This window comes from Oncorhynchus kisutch, linkage group LG17, assembly GCF_002021735.2.
Source record: "Oncorhynchus kisutch isolate 150728-3 linkage group LG17, Okis_V2, whole genome shotgun sequence".
NCBI lineage: Eukaryota > Metazoa > Chordata > Actinopteri > Salmoniformes > Salmonidae > Oncorhynchus > Oncorhynchus kisutch.
Genome location: NC_034190.2, coordinates 82,683,329 through 82,697,889, shown reverse-complemented (window position 1 = coordinate 82,697,889; position 14,561 = coordinate 82,683,329). Strand labels below are relative to the sequence as shown.

The 14,561-nt window shown below is 45.3% G+C and overlaps 1 protein-coding gene across 3 annotated transcripts in view; it reads left to right on the top strand.

Annotated features, from left to right (window-relative positions):
* trim101 (tripartite motif containing 101) overlaps positions 1-10,351 on the top strand; it is a 28,028-nt gene extending 17,677 nt beyond the window's left edge. For all 3 annotated transcript variants that reach the window (XM_031794837.1, XM_031794836.1, XM_020473950.2), the window contains 5 exons: positions 2,964-2,986; positions 3,228-3,352; positions 3,524-4,023; positions 6,033-6,168; positions 9,023-10,351. In XM_031794837.1, coding sequence (XP_031650697.1) covers positions 2,964-2,986; positions 3,228-3,352; positions 3,524-4,023; positions 6,033-6,119 — 735 coding nt within the window. In that variant the 3' untranslated portion in view covers positions 6,120-6,168; positions 9,023-10,351. The remainder of the gene's footprint in view (positions 1-2,963; positions 2,987-3,227; positions 3,353-3,523; positions 4,024-6,032; positions 6,169-9,022) is intronic.
* Positions 10,352-14,561: the final 4,210 nt, after the last annotated feature.

Genomic DNA, 14,561 nt, shown 5'->3' with positions numbered 1-14,561 from the left:
CAATGTGGAGGCTATATACAGGGAGTACCGGTACAGAGTCAATGTGGAGACTATATACAGGGAGTACTGGTACAGAGTCAATGTGGAGGCTATATACAGAGTATTACGGTACAGAGTCAATGTGGAGGCTATATACAGGGTGTTACGGTACAGAGTCAATGTGGAGGCTATATACAAGGTATTACGGTACAGAGTCAATGTGGAGGCTATATACAGGGTATTACGGTACAGAGTCAATGTGGAGGCTATATACAGGGTATTACGGTACAGAGTCAATGTGGAGGCTATATACAGGGTGTTACGGTACAGAGTCAATGTGGAGGCTATATACAGGGTATTACGGTACAGAGTCAATGTGGAGGCTATATACAGGGTGTTACGGTACAGAGTCAATGTGGAGGCTATATACAGGGTGTTACAGTACAGAGTCAATGTGGAGGCTATATACAGGGGTACCGGTACAGAGTCAATGTGGAGACTATATACAGGGAGTACTGGTACAGAGTCAATGTGGAGGCTATATACAGGGTATTACGGTACAGAGTCAATGTGGAGGCTATATACAGGGTGTTACGGTACAGAGTCAATGTGGAGGCTATATACATGGTGTTACGGTACAGAGTCAATGTGGAGGCTATATACAGGGTGTTACGGTACAGAGTCAATGTGGAGGCTATATACAGGGTATTACGGTACAGAGTCAATGTGGAGGCTATATACAGGGTGTTACGGTACAGAGTCAATGTGGAGGCTATATACAGGGTGTTACGGTACAGAGTCAATGTGGAGACTATATACAGGGAGTACTGGTACAGAGTCAATGTGGAGGCTATATACAGAGTATTACGGTACAGAGTCAATGTGGAGGCTATATACAGGGTATTACGGTACAGAGTCAGTGTGGAGGCTATATACAGGGGGTACTGGTACCGAGTCGATGTGCGGGGGTACAGGTTAGTCGAGGTAATTTGTACAGGGGTAGGGGTAAAGTGTCCGAGTGAGTGAGTGAGTGTATGCTAAGATGTGGAGAATCAGAACAGGTGGTCAGTCCAGTTCAAGTGTTCCAGCAGTCTGATGGCTTGTAGATAGAACCTGTCTCTGAGCCTGTTGGTATCAGACCTCATGCCCGACGGTAAGGGAGTGAACAGCTCCGTAGCTGGGGTGTGTAGGGGGGTCCTTGATGATGCTGCTGGCCTTCGTCAGGCATCGCTTCGAATAGATGTCCCGGGTGGGTGGGGTCCCAGTGATGTACTGGGCCAACTGGTGGACCTTTCGGTCGTGGACAGAGCAATTGCCGTACCTGGCCGTGATGCAACCAGGATGCTCTCGGCCGTATTTGGAGAGGAACTGGGGCGGCATGCTGAATTTCAGACGCTGTTGCGCCCTCTTGACCAGAGTGGTGGAGGTGTTGGTCCATGTTAAGTCCTCGGTGATGTGGACGCTGAGGAACTGACTCTCTCTACTGCAGTCCTGTTGATGAGGATGGTGGTGTTGGTCCATGTTAAGTCCTCGGTGATGTGGACGCTGAGGAACTGACTCTCTCTACTGCAGTCCTGTTGATGAGGATGGTGGTGTTGGTCCATGTTAAGTCCTCGGTGATGTGGATGCTGAGGAACTGACTCTCTCTGCTGCAGTCCTGTTGATGAGGATGGTGGTGTTGGTCCATGTTAGGTCCTCGGTGATGTGGACGCTGAGGAACTGACTCTCTCTACTGCAGTCCTGTTGATGTGGATGGTGAGGAACTGACTCTCTCTACTGCAGTCCTGTTGATGAGGATCGCGGCATGTTCCTTCCTCTACTTCCTGAAGTCAACAATCAACTCCTTTGTTTTGCTGACATTGAGGGAGAGGTTGTTTTCCTGGCACCAGAATGCCAGTTCAATTACCACCTCCCTATAAGCTGACTCGTCTTGGTTGGTTACCAGGCCTATAACCGTGGTGTTGTGCAAAGCCACGCAGTCATGGTTGAACAGGGAGTACAGCTGAGGACACCACGGTGTTAAGAGTCAGTGTAAAGGAAGTGTTGTTCCCAATCCTCACAGCCTGTGGTCGGCCCGTCAGGAAGTCCACGATCCAGTTGCAGAGGGTGGTGTCCAGACCCAAGGGCTCTGAGCTTGGTGTCGAGTTTGGAGGGAACAATAGTGTTGAATTGTAGTCAATGAACAGCATTTTCACACAGGTGTCCAGATGTGTTACATCCGTGTGAGTAGCGACTACAGCCTGAGACAGGGACAGGTTAAAGATGTCCGAGAAGACGCCCGCCAGTTGGTCAGCACACACCCTGAGGACGCGACCAGGGATTCCATCAGTGCTGGTGGTTTTGTGAGTCTACACACTCTTTTTTTTGAGAGTTTTCCTCACGCCAGCCTCGGAGAATGAAAGCACCTGGTCGTCCAGAGCAGTGAGATTCTTCCTGGATGGCTCGGTATTGTCTACTTCGAAGCGAGCATAGTGTTTTTTGCTCGTCTGGGACGGAGGCTTCAGTGGGAACCACACCACTGGAATTGCCTATGTATTCTGTGATAGTCTGTAGTCCTTGCCACATCTGAGTCGAAATTGTCGAACATCAATTCAAGTTTGAGTCTCTATTTAGTCTTTTTGAGTCCCTAATGGATTTACAGACCTCGTACCTGCTTGCCCTGTACGCGTGGTGCGTCACCGAGTCATCGGGGTTCATTCTGCTGACAGTGAATGCTCTCAGCATGGTACGGATATCTCCGTTCGTCCAGGGTTTTTCGGTTGGGGTACGTCCAGATTGTTATTGTGGGTACGTCCAGATTGTTATTGTGGGTACATGAAGACTGTGACTGGAGATGTATATTCACTCAATATTGATGGATGCAATACAATACAATACAATACAATATTGAAAGACTTTGAAAACATATTTCATACTGGAATTGTTGTTATCTATCTTTTACGTTCATTTCTTTGAATAATTTTGTCTTTTTCCCTTTTTCTCAGATTGCAAAAGACTTGATTGTAAAGTGAGTGAGTCTTATTTTTAATCTGGTACTGATAATAAGTAACTCATGATAAGTAACTAATAAGAAGTACGATTTGTTAGAAGTTTGGAACGGTTTGGGACATTCTACTGATCAATACTTTGTAGTCTTTCTATTTTGTTTCTGTCTCATTTAAACTCTCTGTCTGTCCCACATTCTGACTATCCTCTATCCTTCTCTCTGTGTTTGTGCTACCTCATTTATATCCCCATCTCCTTGCCAGGGTGAATGTGGCGTCCAGTACCTGCATCGTGGAGACCCTGGAGCCTGGTTATGAGAACATGGACCACTACAGAGTCAACTTCAACGCAGAGAAGAGGGCTCTGTACAAGTTGGACTTCATCAAAGGTACCATGGCTGCGTCTGAACTATCATTATTTTCCCTATATAGAGCACCACTATCTTTTAGCCAGAGCCCCATTGGCCATCAGTGTGTTCTACTGATGTTCTGTGTGGATATTCCACATCAGCAGTAGAGAAGACACACCTAACCTATTTTATTGTCTCTGTTCATTGTAGTGGAGGAGGAGAGAGAGGAGGTTCCTGAGGAGGCAGAACCAGAACCGGAACCAGAATGTGAACCAGTTCTGGACTTAGAACCAGAGGCCGTTCTGGAACCAGCAACAGTTCATGAACCAATGGCACTGCCAGTACTGGTGCAAGAACTAGAGCCAGAATCAGTACCACAGCCAGTCCTAGAGGAAGAACTACAGACAGAACCAGAGCAGGTGCCAGTGACAAAGCGACAGCTAGTTCCAGAACATGGGACAGTTCTAGAACCAGTAGCATTTCCAGAACATGTGACAGTTCTAGAGCCGCTGGAAGTTCTAGAACCAGAGTCAGCATCCAGTCAGGTCCTGGATGCAGAGCCTGTGTTGGAGCTGAAGACAGTGGGAGAGTGTTGGGGACTGAAGGACCCAGCAGAGCTGACAGAGGAGGTCAGGGATCAAGCAGAGGGGTATGATGCAGACCTGCAGAAAGAGGAGTTCTGTGACCAAGGGGGCTTAAATACACAACAGGTATAGTACGCTATACATGACATGTATTTCCTCGCCAATTGGAGAGAAAAAAAATGTAATTGCTACATGTTATGTTACATACATGAATTAATTTCAGACATGTTATGAGAATATGAATAATAATACAGAAAAGTGAGAACAAAGGACTTAATTGTATTGTTGCCCTAAACATTTCTCTCTTTGAGAGAGACAACAGAGTAAAGAGTCAGTGTCCAGACAGACAACAGAGTAAAGAGTCGGTGTCCTGACAGACAACAGAGTAAAGAGTCAGTGTCCAGACTGACAACAGAGTAAAGAGTCAGAGTCCTGACAGACAACAGAGTAAAGAGTCAGTGTCCTGACAGACAACAGAGTAAAGAGTCAGTGTCCAGACAGACAACAGAGTAAAGAGTCAGTGTGTCCCCACAGACAACAGAGTAAAGAGTAAATGTCCAGACAGACAACAGAGTAAAGAGTCAATGTCCAGATAGACAACAGAGTAAAGAGTCAATGTCCAGACAGACAACAGTGTAAAGAGTCAGTGTCCAGACAGACAACAGAGTAAAGAGTCAGTGTCCAGACAGACAACAGAGTAGAGTCAGTGTCCTGACAGACAACAGAGTAAAGAGTCAGTGTGTCCCCACAGACAACAGAGTAAAGAGTAAATGTCCAGACAGACAACAGAGTAAAGAGTCAATGTCCAGATAGACAACAGAGTAAAGAGTCAATGTCCAGACAGACAACAGAGTAAAGAGTCAGTATCCAGATAGACAACAGAGTAAAGAGTCAATGTCCAGACAGACAACAGAGTAAAGAGTCAGTGTCCAGTCTCTACTCCAACCCCTGCCTCAGCCACAGCTTCTACTCCAGCCCCAGCCTCTACTCCAACCTCAGCCCCAGCCTCTACTCCAGCCCTAGCCTCTACTCCAACCCCTAGCCTCTACCCCAACCCCAGCCTCTACCCCAACCCCAGCCTCTACTCCCTCCCCAACCCCAGCCTCTACTCCAACCCCTGCCCCAGACTCTACTCCAACCCCAGCCTCTACTCCAACCCCAGCCCCAGCCTCTACTCCAACCCCAGCCCCAACCTCTACTCCATCCCCAGACTCTACTCCAACCCCCGCCCCAGGCTCTACTCCAACTTCAAGCCCAGGCTCGACCACCCCAGTATCCCCCTATCTTGCCCCAACCCAGACCTCTGTGGGTGTGTACCAGCCCTGTCCAGAGCAGGCAGGTATTGGGAGGCTTCATGGAGGGGGACGCCCATGGGTTTGTGTCCTTGGTTGGGCTGGGGGAGAGAGCTGCAACCAAGGGGGTATGGCCCCCACCTCCACCTCCACACCAAGTCAACCATGATAACCAATCACAAACCACCAGCTCCACATCCACCACTTCCTCACCCAGTCAGTCCTCCAGTCAACATGGCCGTCACTGCCTCCACTCTGTCACCTGTATTACTTATGGAGGGTTTCTGATAGCTTTGACCCTGTGTTGTGAATGGCCCCCTGTGTTGTGAATGACCCCCTGTGTTGGGAATGCCCCCCTGTGTTGTGAATGGCCCCCTGTGTTGGGAATGGCCCCCTGTGTTGTGAATGGCCCCCCGTGTTGTGAATGGCCCCCTGTGTTGTGAATGGCCCCCTGTGTTGTGAATGGCCCCCTGTGTTGTGAATGGTCCCCCGTGTTGTGATTGCCCCCCTGTGTTGTGAATGGCCCCCTGTGTTGTGAATAGCCCCTGTGTTGTGAATGGTCCCCCGTGTTGTGAATGGTCCCCCGTGTTGTGAATGGCCCCTGTGTTGTGAATGGCCCCTGTGTTGTGAATGGTCCCCCTGTGTTGTGAATGGCCCCCTGTGTTGTGAATGGTCCCCCGTGTTGTGAATGGCCCCTGTGTTGTGAATGGCCCCTGTGTTGTGAATGGTCCTTCCAACCCCACTGCACTTCTGTCATTGTCAGTCTTTTCCTCAATTTTGTATCATTTTCTACCCTTTTCTTTCATAATTTCCATCTCTCCATCCATCTCTCTCTCCCTATAGGCTGTCACACTCTTCTTCTTCATCCTGGCCCTGGTGATCATGCTCCAGACTGTGTGGGCCCACATCAAGAGCCTTTCTTTTATATAGCAGAGAACAGCAGCAAGATTCACACTACAACCCGGTTGATAATACTAAGGTACTGGTCTGGTGTAGCACGGAGGGGCGTCTAGGCAGGGTATTCAGTTTAGGAGGTGCTTACCTGGGATCAGTTTTGGTATTTTGGATAATAATGAATAAGATGATCTGATTATCTGGACCTGATCCTAGATCAGCACTCCTATTCATGTCCCTGGGATGTTCGGGAGATGTTGGCGATGGGTATTTCTTCTGGGAAAGAAAGAAATACAATTGGTCCAGGAGTTTTATCTGCGAATATTGACTGTTTAGCATGGAACTGAGAAACGATTGACAGGCAATCCTTAACAATTACCGGCTTGGAATCATCGTTTTGTGGTCAACAAACTGATGTTTTTAGTGGCTGTTTGACTTGCAATCTGAACTAGATGTTTCTACCTGCAGATGGCAATCATGGTTTGTCTTTCTAAGATGAGAAGTATTTTTGCAGCAGCAAGGCTTTTAGTATAGGTTGTGACTACTTGCAAATGTCGATCCGATGCATTTTGATGACGTCGTCAGATTTGTTTTGTTTTTGTTGTCTTGGTTACCATCTGACTGAGGAAACAAAAAGCAAAGCAGCGGGTCTTTCAGCGAGAGAGAAGTTTCATGATACTCCACTTGGTTATCCATCTCTGTTACCTCCCCTCCTCTTCTAGGGTCTAACCCCTTCGGTCATGACCACAGGAACGGGAGAGGAGCAAAGAGTGTTGACGCACAATTTTACCCCCCAACAGCACTACTAATGCTGCCACCTTGTGGCTATAAAGGGGCATGACAGGCAGTCAGTCTGGTGGGTGGCTGCTGGCGCTGGTAGGAATGTAAGACTAAGACAGGATGTAATGGAGGATCATATTTGTGTAATGTTGTTTTGTGAGAATAATCCCACTAAAAACCTAATCTCACAAAATAAAATAAAACATTATATAATGGTGCATTCTGGTCTAGTATGTCTTCACAGTTGAGTTGCTGCCGCTATCTCGTAACTATGGTTCCCATATGGTCCAAGTTCCCAACCCTCTCGTGTTATCTCAGCCCAACTGGAAGCTTGTGGTCAGGACTTGTGATGCTGTCTTGTGCTCTCACCAAAAAAAAAAAAATGTGCAATCACTTATGCTCGTCTATTGAATCATGACGCTCCTTGCTGCATGAAATTGGTTTGACGTCATGATTAACCTTCTTTGTTATCGACACATTTATTAATTTTATGTAACCTTCGTTTAACGAGACCAAGTCCGTTAAGAACGACTTCTTATTTACAATGACGGCCCTACCAAAAGGCCTCCTGCGGCGACGGAGGCCTGGGATTTAAATAAATAAATAAACACAATCTAAATATAGGACAAAACACACAACACTACATAAAGAGAGACCTAAGACAACAACATAGCAACGCAGCATGGTAGCAACACAACATGACAACAGCATGGTAGCAACACAACATGGTAGCAGCACAACATGGTAGCAACACAGCATGGTAGCAACACAACATGGTAGCAGCACAACATGACAACAACATGGTAGCAACACAGCATGGTAGCAACACAACATGACAACTACATGGTAGCAACACAACATGGTAGCAGCACAAAACATGGTACAAACATTATTGTGCACAGACAACAGCACAAAGGGCAAGAAGGTAGAGACAACAATACATCACACAAAGCAGCCACAACTGTCAGTAAGAGTGTCTGTCCATGATTGAGTCTTTGAATGAAGAGATTGAGATAAAACGGTCCCTTTTTGAGTGTGTATTGCAGCTCGTTCCAGTCGCTATCTGCAGCGAACTGAAAAGAGGAGCGACCCAGAGATGTGTGTGCTTTGGGGACCTTTAACAGAATGTGACTGGCAGAACGGGTGTTGTATGTGGAGGATGAGGGCTGCAGTAGATATCTCAGATAGCGAGGAGTGAACGGGTGTTGTATGTGGAGGTTGAGGGCTACAGTAGATATCTCAGATAGGGGGGGGAGTGAGGCCTAAGAGGGTTTTATAAATAAACATCAACCAGTGGGTCTTGCGACGGGTATAAAGAGATGACCAGTTTACAGAGGAGTATAGAGTGCAGTGATGTGTCCTATAAGGAGCATTGGTGGCAAATCTGATGGCCAAATGGTAAAGAACATCTAGTCTCTCGACTAGTCTCTCCCTTACCTGCCGATCTATAAATTACGTCTCCGTAATCTAGCATGGGTAGGATGGTCATCTGAATCAGGGTTAGTTTGGCAGCTGTTGTGAAAGAGGAGTGATTACGATTGAGGAAACCAAGTCTAGATTTAACTTTAGCCTGCAGCTTTGATATGTGCTGAGAGAAGGACAGTGTACCATCTAGCCATACTCCCAAGTACTTGTATGAGGTGACTACCTCAAGCTCTAAACCCTCAGAGGTAGTAATCACACCTGTGGGGAGAGGGGCATTCTTCTTACCAAATCACATGACCTTTGTTTTTGCAGGTGTTCAGAAAATGGTTGAGGGTAGAGAAAGCTTGTTGGACACTAAGAAAGCTTTGTTGTAGAGCATTCAACACTAAATCCGGGGAGGGGCCAGTTGAATATGAGACTGTATCGTCTGCCTATACATGGAGGAGAGAGCTTCCTACTGCCTGAGCTATGTTGTTGATGTAAATTGAGAAGAGTGTGGGGCCTAGGATCTAGCCTTGGGGGTGCTCCCTTAGTGACAGGCAGTGTTTTTCCAACAAAACTTGAACGATTCCATGTAAGCATCTCTCTGTGTCTCCATATAATGCATTCTTGGTGTGCTCTCTTGAATAGCCTACGTGACCTTCTCAGTAGCTTATTGGCCTAAACAGATGAGGCTTCCTTATCTGTAGTACCTTGCATTTGAAGGCATCTGTCCATCTCCTTTCTCTGTCCAGATTGAGCCTTGGCCAGAGAACCCCACACCACAGGCAGGTGGTCCCTCCTCCCACTCCTCCCCCTCCTCTCCTTCCTCCAATGAGACCCCTCTTCTCAGCTTCTCTTCCTCCTGGCTCAACACTCTCTCTAAGAAGAAGAAATTAAGAAGAGATTGTCTGTACCACTGAGGGTCTGTCTGAACCATCATGGTTACAGAGGGCCTGTCTGAACCATCATGGCTGCCGAGGGCCTGTCTGAACCATCATGGCTGCCGAGGGCCTGTCTGAACCATCATGGCTGCCGAGGGCCTGTCTGAACCATCATGTTACAGAGGGCCTGTCTGAACCATCATGGCTGCCGAGGGCCTGTCTGAACCATCATGGTTACAGAGGGCCTGTCTGAACCATCATGGCTGCCGAGGGCCTGTCTGAACCATCATGGTTACAGAGGGCCTGTCTGAACCATCATGGCTGCCGAGGGCCTGTCTGAACCATCATGGTTACAGAGGGCCTGTCTGAACCATCATGGCTGCCGAGGGCCTGTCTGAACCATCATGGCTACTGAGGGCCTGTCTGAACCATCATGGCTGCCGAGGGCCTGTCTGAACCATCATGGCTGCCGAGGGCCTGTCTGAACCATCATGGCTACAGAGGGTCTGTCTGAACCATCATGGTTACAGAGGGCCTGTCTGAACCATCATGGCTACTGAGGGTCTGTCTGAACCATCATGGCTACTGAGGGTCTGTCTGAACCATCATGGCTACTGAGGGTCTGTCTGAACCATCATGGCTACTGAGGGTCTGTCTGAACCATCATGGCTACTGAGGGTCTGTCTGAACCATCATGGCTACTGAGGGGACAGGACAGACAGAGACAAGGCCAAGATGGTTGAAATGTCAATGATGTCAAATTCTTCTAATTAAATTATTTTTAACGTCAAGAGCCGAGAGCTGAACGTGTTTTCCCAGGCACAAAGAGAAAAGCATACTCAATATTCACCCACCATTTTGCAGGTCTTAAATCTGGTACGTACTGTAAGTTATTGTGCTCATGTACAGTATGTGTTGGGGTAGATACGATTAAATATCTCTTCATAAATATCTCTTCATAAATATCTCTTCATAGACCCTTCATGCATGAAGGGTCTATCCAGTGTGTGTGTTGTCTGTTGGGAAATTGTCTTAAGCATATCTAGTTTTGTTGTTCTGGCGTTGCATCGATGCATGATAAGTTGTCATTTTCACTCTACTTGTTAATCCCTGTATACATAAATGATTCACATGACTTTTTCCACATTTTATTGTGCTATAGCTTGAATTTTAAATATATTAAATTGTGATTTGCTTGGGGGGGGCGGGGGGGGGGTCACTGTCCTACACACTATACCACATAATGTCAAAGTGGAATTGTGTTTCTAGACATTTTTACAAATGAATTAAAAATGAAAAGTTGAAATGTCTTAAGTGGATAAGTATTCAATCCCTTTTGTTATGACAAGTTCAGGAGAACACGTTCCCTTAACAAGTCACATAATAAGTTGCATGGACTCACTCTATGTGCAACAATAGTGTTTAATATGATTTTTGAATGACTATCTCGTCTCTGCACCACCACACATACAAATATCTGTAAGGTCCCTCAGTCGAACAGTGAATTTCAAACACAGATTCAACCACAAAGACCAGGGAGGTTTTCCAATGCCTCACAAAGCAGAACACCTATTGGTAGATGGGTAAAAAAAAAAAAAATTAAAGCGGACATTGAATATTCCTTTGAGTACGGTGAAGTTATTAATTATACTTTAGATGGTGTATCAATACACCCAGTCACTACAAAGATACTCAGTTGCCAGAGAGGAAGGAAACCACTCAGGGATTTCACCATGAGGCCAATGGTGACAATAAACAGTTAAAGTGTAATGGATGTGATTGGAGAAAACAACTGAGAATGGAGCAACAACATTGTAGTTACTCCACAATACTAACCTACTTAACAGAGTGAAAAGAAAGGATGTCTCGAACAGTCAAAATATTCCAAAACATACATCCTGTTTGAAACAAGGCACTAAAGTAATACTGTAAAAATTGTGGCAAAGCAATTAACTTTTTGTCCTGAATACCACGTGTTATGAGTACCACTCTCCATATTTTCAAGCATATTGGTTGCTGCATTATGTTATGTGTATGGTTGTAATTGTTAAGGACTGGCCTCTGATTACAATGAAGATCAAGACGTGCCGCTCTGTTCTGGGCCAGTTGCAGCTTAACTAGGTCTTTCCTTGCAGCCCATGACTGGACAATAATCAAGATGAGATAAAACTAGAGCCTGCAGGACTTGCTTTTTGGAGTGTGGTGTCAAAAAATCAGAGCATCTCTTTATTACAGATATACCTCTCACCATCTTTACAACCATTGAATCTATATATTTTGACCATGACAGCTTACAATCTAAGGTAACGCCAAGTCATTTTAATCTCAACTTGTTCAACAGCCACACCATTCACTACCAGATTCTGCTGAAGTCTAAAACCACCCATTCCGAAACAAACTGCAACTCTTTGTTAAGAGTTTCAGTGACTTCATTAGCTGTGGTTACTGAGGTGTATATGATTGAATCATCAGCATACATGGACACAAATGCTTTGTTAAATGCCAGTGGCAGGTCATTGGTAAAAGAGTAGAGGGCCTTGAGAGCTGCCCTGCGGTACACCACTCTCTACATGTTTGACATTAGAAAAGAGTAGAGGGCCTTGAGAGCTTCCCTGCGGTACACCACTCTCTACATGTTTGACATTAGAGAAGCTTCCATTAAAGAAAACCCTCTGTGCTCTATTAGATAGATAGCTCTGAATCCACGATATGCCAGAGGTTAAAAAGCCATAACATATGTTTTTTTCAACAACAGGTTATGGTCAACAATATCAAAGGATGCACTGAAATCTAACAGTACAGCTCCCACAAACTTCTTATCAATTTCTTTCAACCAATCATCATGTTGAGTGCCCTTCTCTATTACCAAACTGTAAATCTGTTGTTAATTTGTTTACAGAGAAATAGCATTGCATTTGTTTTCCAACAGTTTGCTAAGAGCTTTACCACTCTTGGGTAGTGGAATTACTTTGGCTTCCCTCCAGGCCTGAGGACAAAAACTTTCCTCTAGGCCCAGATTAAAAATATGACAGATAGGAGTGGCTACAGAGTCAGCTACCATCCTCAGTAGCTTTCAATCTAAATTGTCAATGCGGTTTGCCATTATTGATCGATTTAAAAAAATCCACTTCTCCCACACTAAGTTAAATCTACTTGAAAATCTATGGCAAGACCTGAATATTATCAATGATCAAGAACCAATTTGACAGAACTTGAAGAATTTTGAAAAGAATAATGGGAAAATGTTGCAAAATCCAGATGTAGAAAGCTCTTAGAGACTTACCCAGAAAGACTCACAGCTGTAATCACTCTTAGAGATTTACCCAGAAAGACTCACAGCTGTAATCGCTGCTAAAGTCGCTTCTGCAAAGTATTGACTCAGGGTTGTGAATACTTACAGTGCATTCAGAAAGTATTCACACCCCTTCACTTTTTCCACATTTTGTTATATTACAGCTTTATTCTAAAATGGATTGAATACTTTTTCCCTGCTCAATCTACATACAATCCCCCATAATGACATCACAATACCCCATAATGACATCACAATACCCCATATGACATCACAATACCCCATAATGACATCACAATACCCCATAATGACATCACAATACCCCATATGACATCACAATACCCCATATGACATCACAATACCCCATAATGACATCACAATACCCCATAATGACATCACAATACCCCATAATGACATCACAGTACCCCATAATGACATCACAATACCCCATAATGAAAAAGTGAAAACAGGTTTTTAGAAATGTTTGCACATTTATTAACAATAAAAATCAGAAATACCTTATTCACATAAGTATTCAGACCCTTTGCTATGAGACTCGAAATTGAGGTGTATTCAGGTGCATCCTGTTTCCATTGATCATCCTTGAGATGTTTCTACAACTTGATTGGAGACCACCTGTGGTAAATTCAATCGATTGGACATGATTTGGAAAGGCACACACCTGGCCATATAAGGTCCCACACAGTTGACAGCACATGTCAGAGCAAAAACCAAGCCATGAGGTCGAAGGAATTGTCCGTAGAGCTCCGAGACAGGATTGTGTCGAGGCACAGATCTGGGGAAGGGTACCAAAAAATGCCTGTATCATTGAAGGTCCCCAAGAACACAGTGGCCTCCATCATTCTTAAATGGAAGAAGTTTGGAACCACCAAGATACTTCCTAGAGCTGGCCACCCGGCCAAACTGAGCAATCGAGGGAATAGGGCCTTGGTCAGGGAGGTGACCAAGAACCCAATGGTCACTCTGACAGAGCTTTAGAGTTCCTCTGTGGAGCTAGAAGGACAACCATCTCTGCAGCACTCCACCAAGCAGACCTTTATGGTAGAGTGGCCAGACGGAAGCCACTCCTCAGTAAAAGGCACATGACAGCCTGCTTGGAGTTTGCCAAAAGGCACCTAAAGGACTCTCAGACCATGAGAAACAAGATTCTCTGGTTTGATGAAACCAAGATTGAACTCTTTTGCTTGAATATCAAGTGCCACATCTGGAGGAAACCTGACACCATCCCTACGGTGAAGCATGGTGGTGGCAGAATCATGCTGTGGGGATGTTTTTCAGCGGCAGGGACTGGGAGACTAGTCAGGATCGAGGGAAAGATGAACGGAGCAAAGTACAGAGAGATCCTTGATGAAATCCTGAGTGCTCAGGAGCAGGTTCTCAGACTGGGGAGAAGGTTCACCTTCCAACAGGACAACGACCATAAGCACAGCCAAGACAACGCAGGAGTGGCTTTGTGATATGTCCCTTAATGTCCTTGAGTGGCCCAGCTAGAGCCTGGACTTGAACCCGATCAACCAACTCTGGAGAGACCTGAAAATAGCTGTGCAGCAACACTCCCTGTCCAACCTGACAGAGCTGAAGAGGATCTGCAGAGAAGAATGGGAGAAACTCCCCAAATACAGGTCTGTCAAGCTTGTATCGTCATACCCTAAAAAACTCAATGCTTTAATCGCTGCCAAAGGTGCTTCAATAAAGTACTGAGTAAAGGGTCTGAATACTTATGTAAGTGTGATATTTCTGTATTAAAAATAAATAAATTGGGGTGATGAGGGTTTAAAAACTATTTCATCAGTTTAAGAACAAGTTTGTCATGTAACAAAATGTGGAAAAGGTCAAGAGGTCTGAATACTTTCCGAAGGCACTGTTTATATATATATAAACATACATACTCTGGACTCTGACATTGCTGGTCCTAATATTTATACATTTCTTAATTCCATTATTTTACTTTTAGAGTTGTGTGTATTGTTGTAAATTGTTAGATATTACTGCACTGTTGGAGCTCAGAACACAAGCATGTCGCTACACCCGCAATAACATCTGGTAAGTATGCGCATGCGACCAATAAAACATTTGATTAGGATAAAAAGAAGGTGG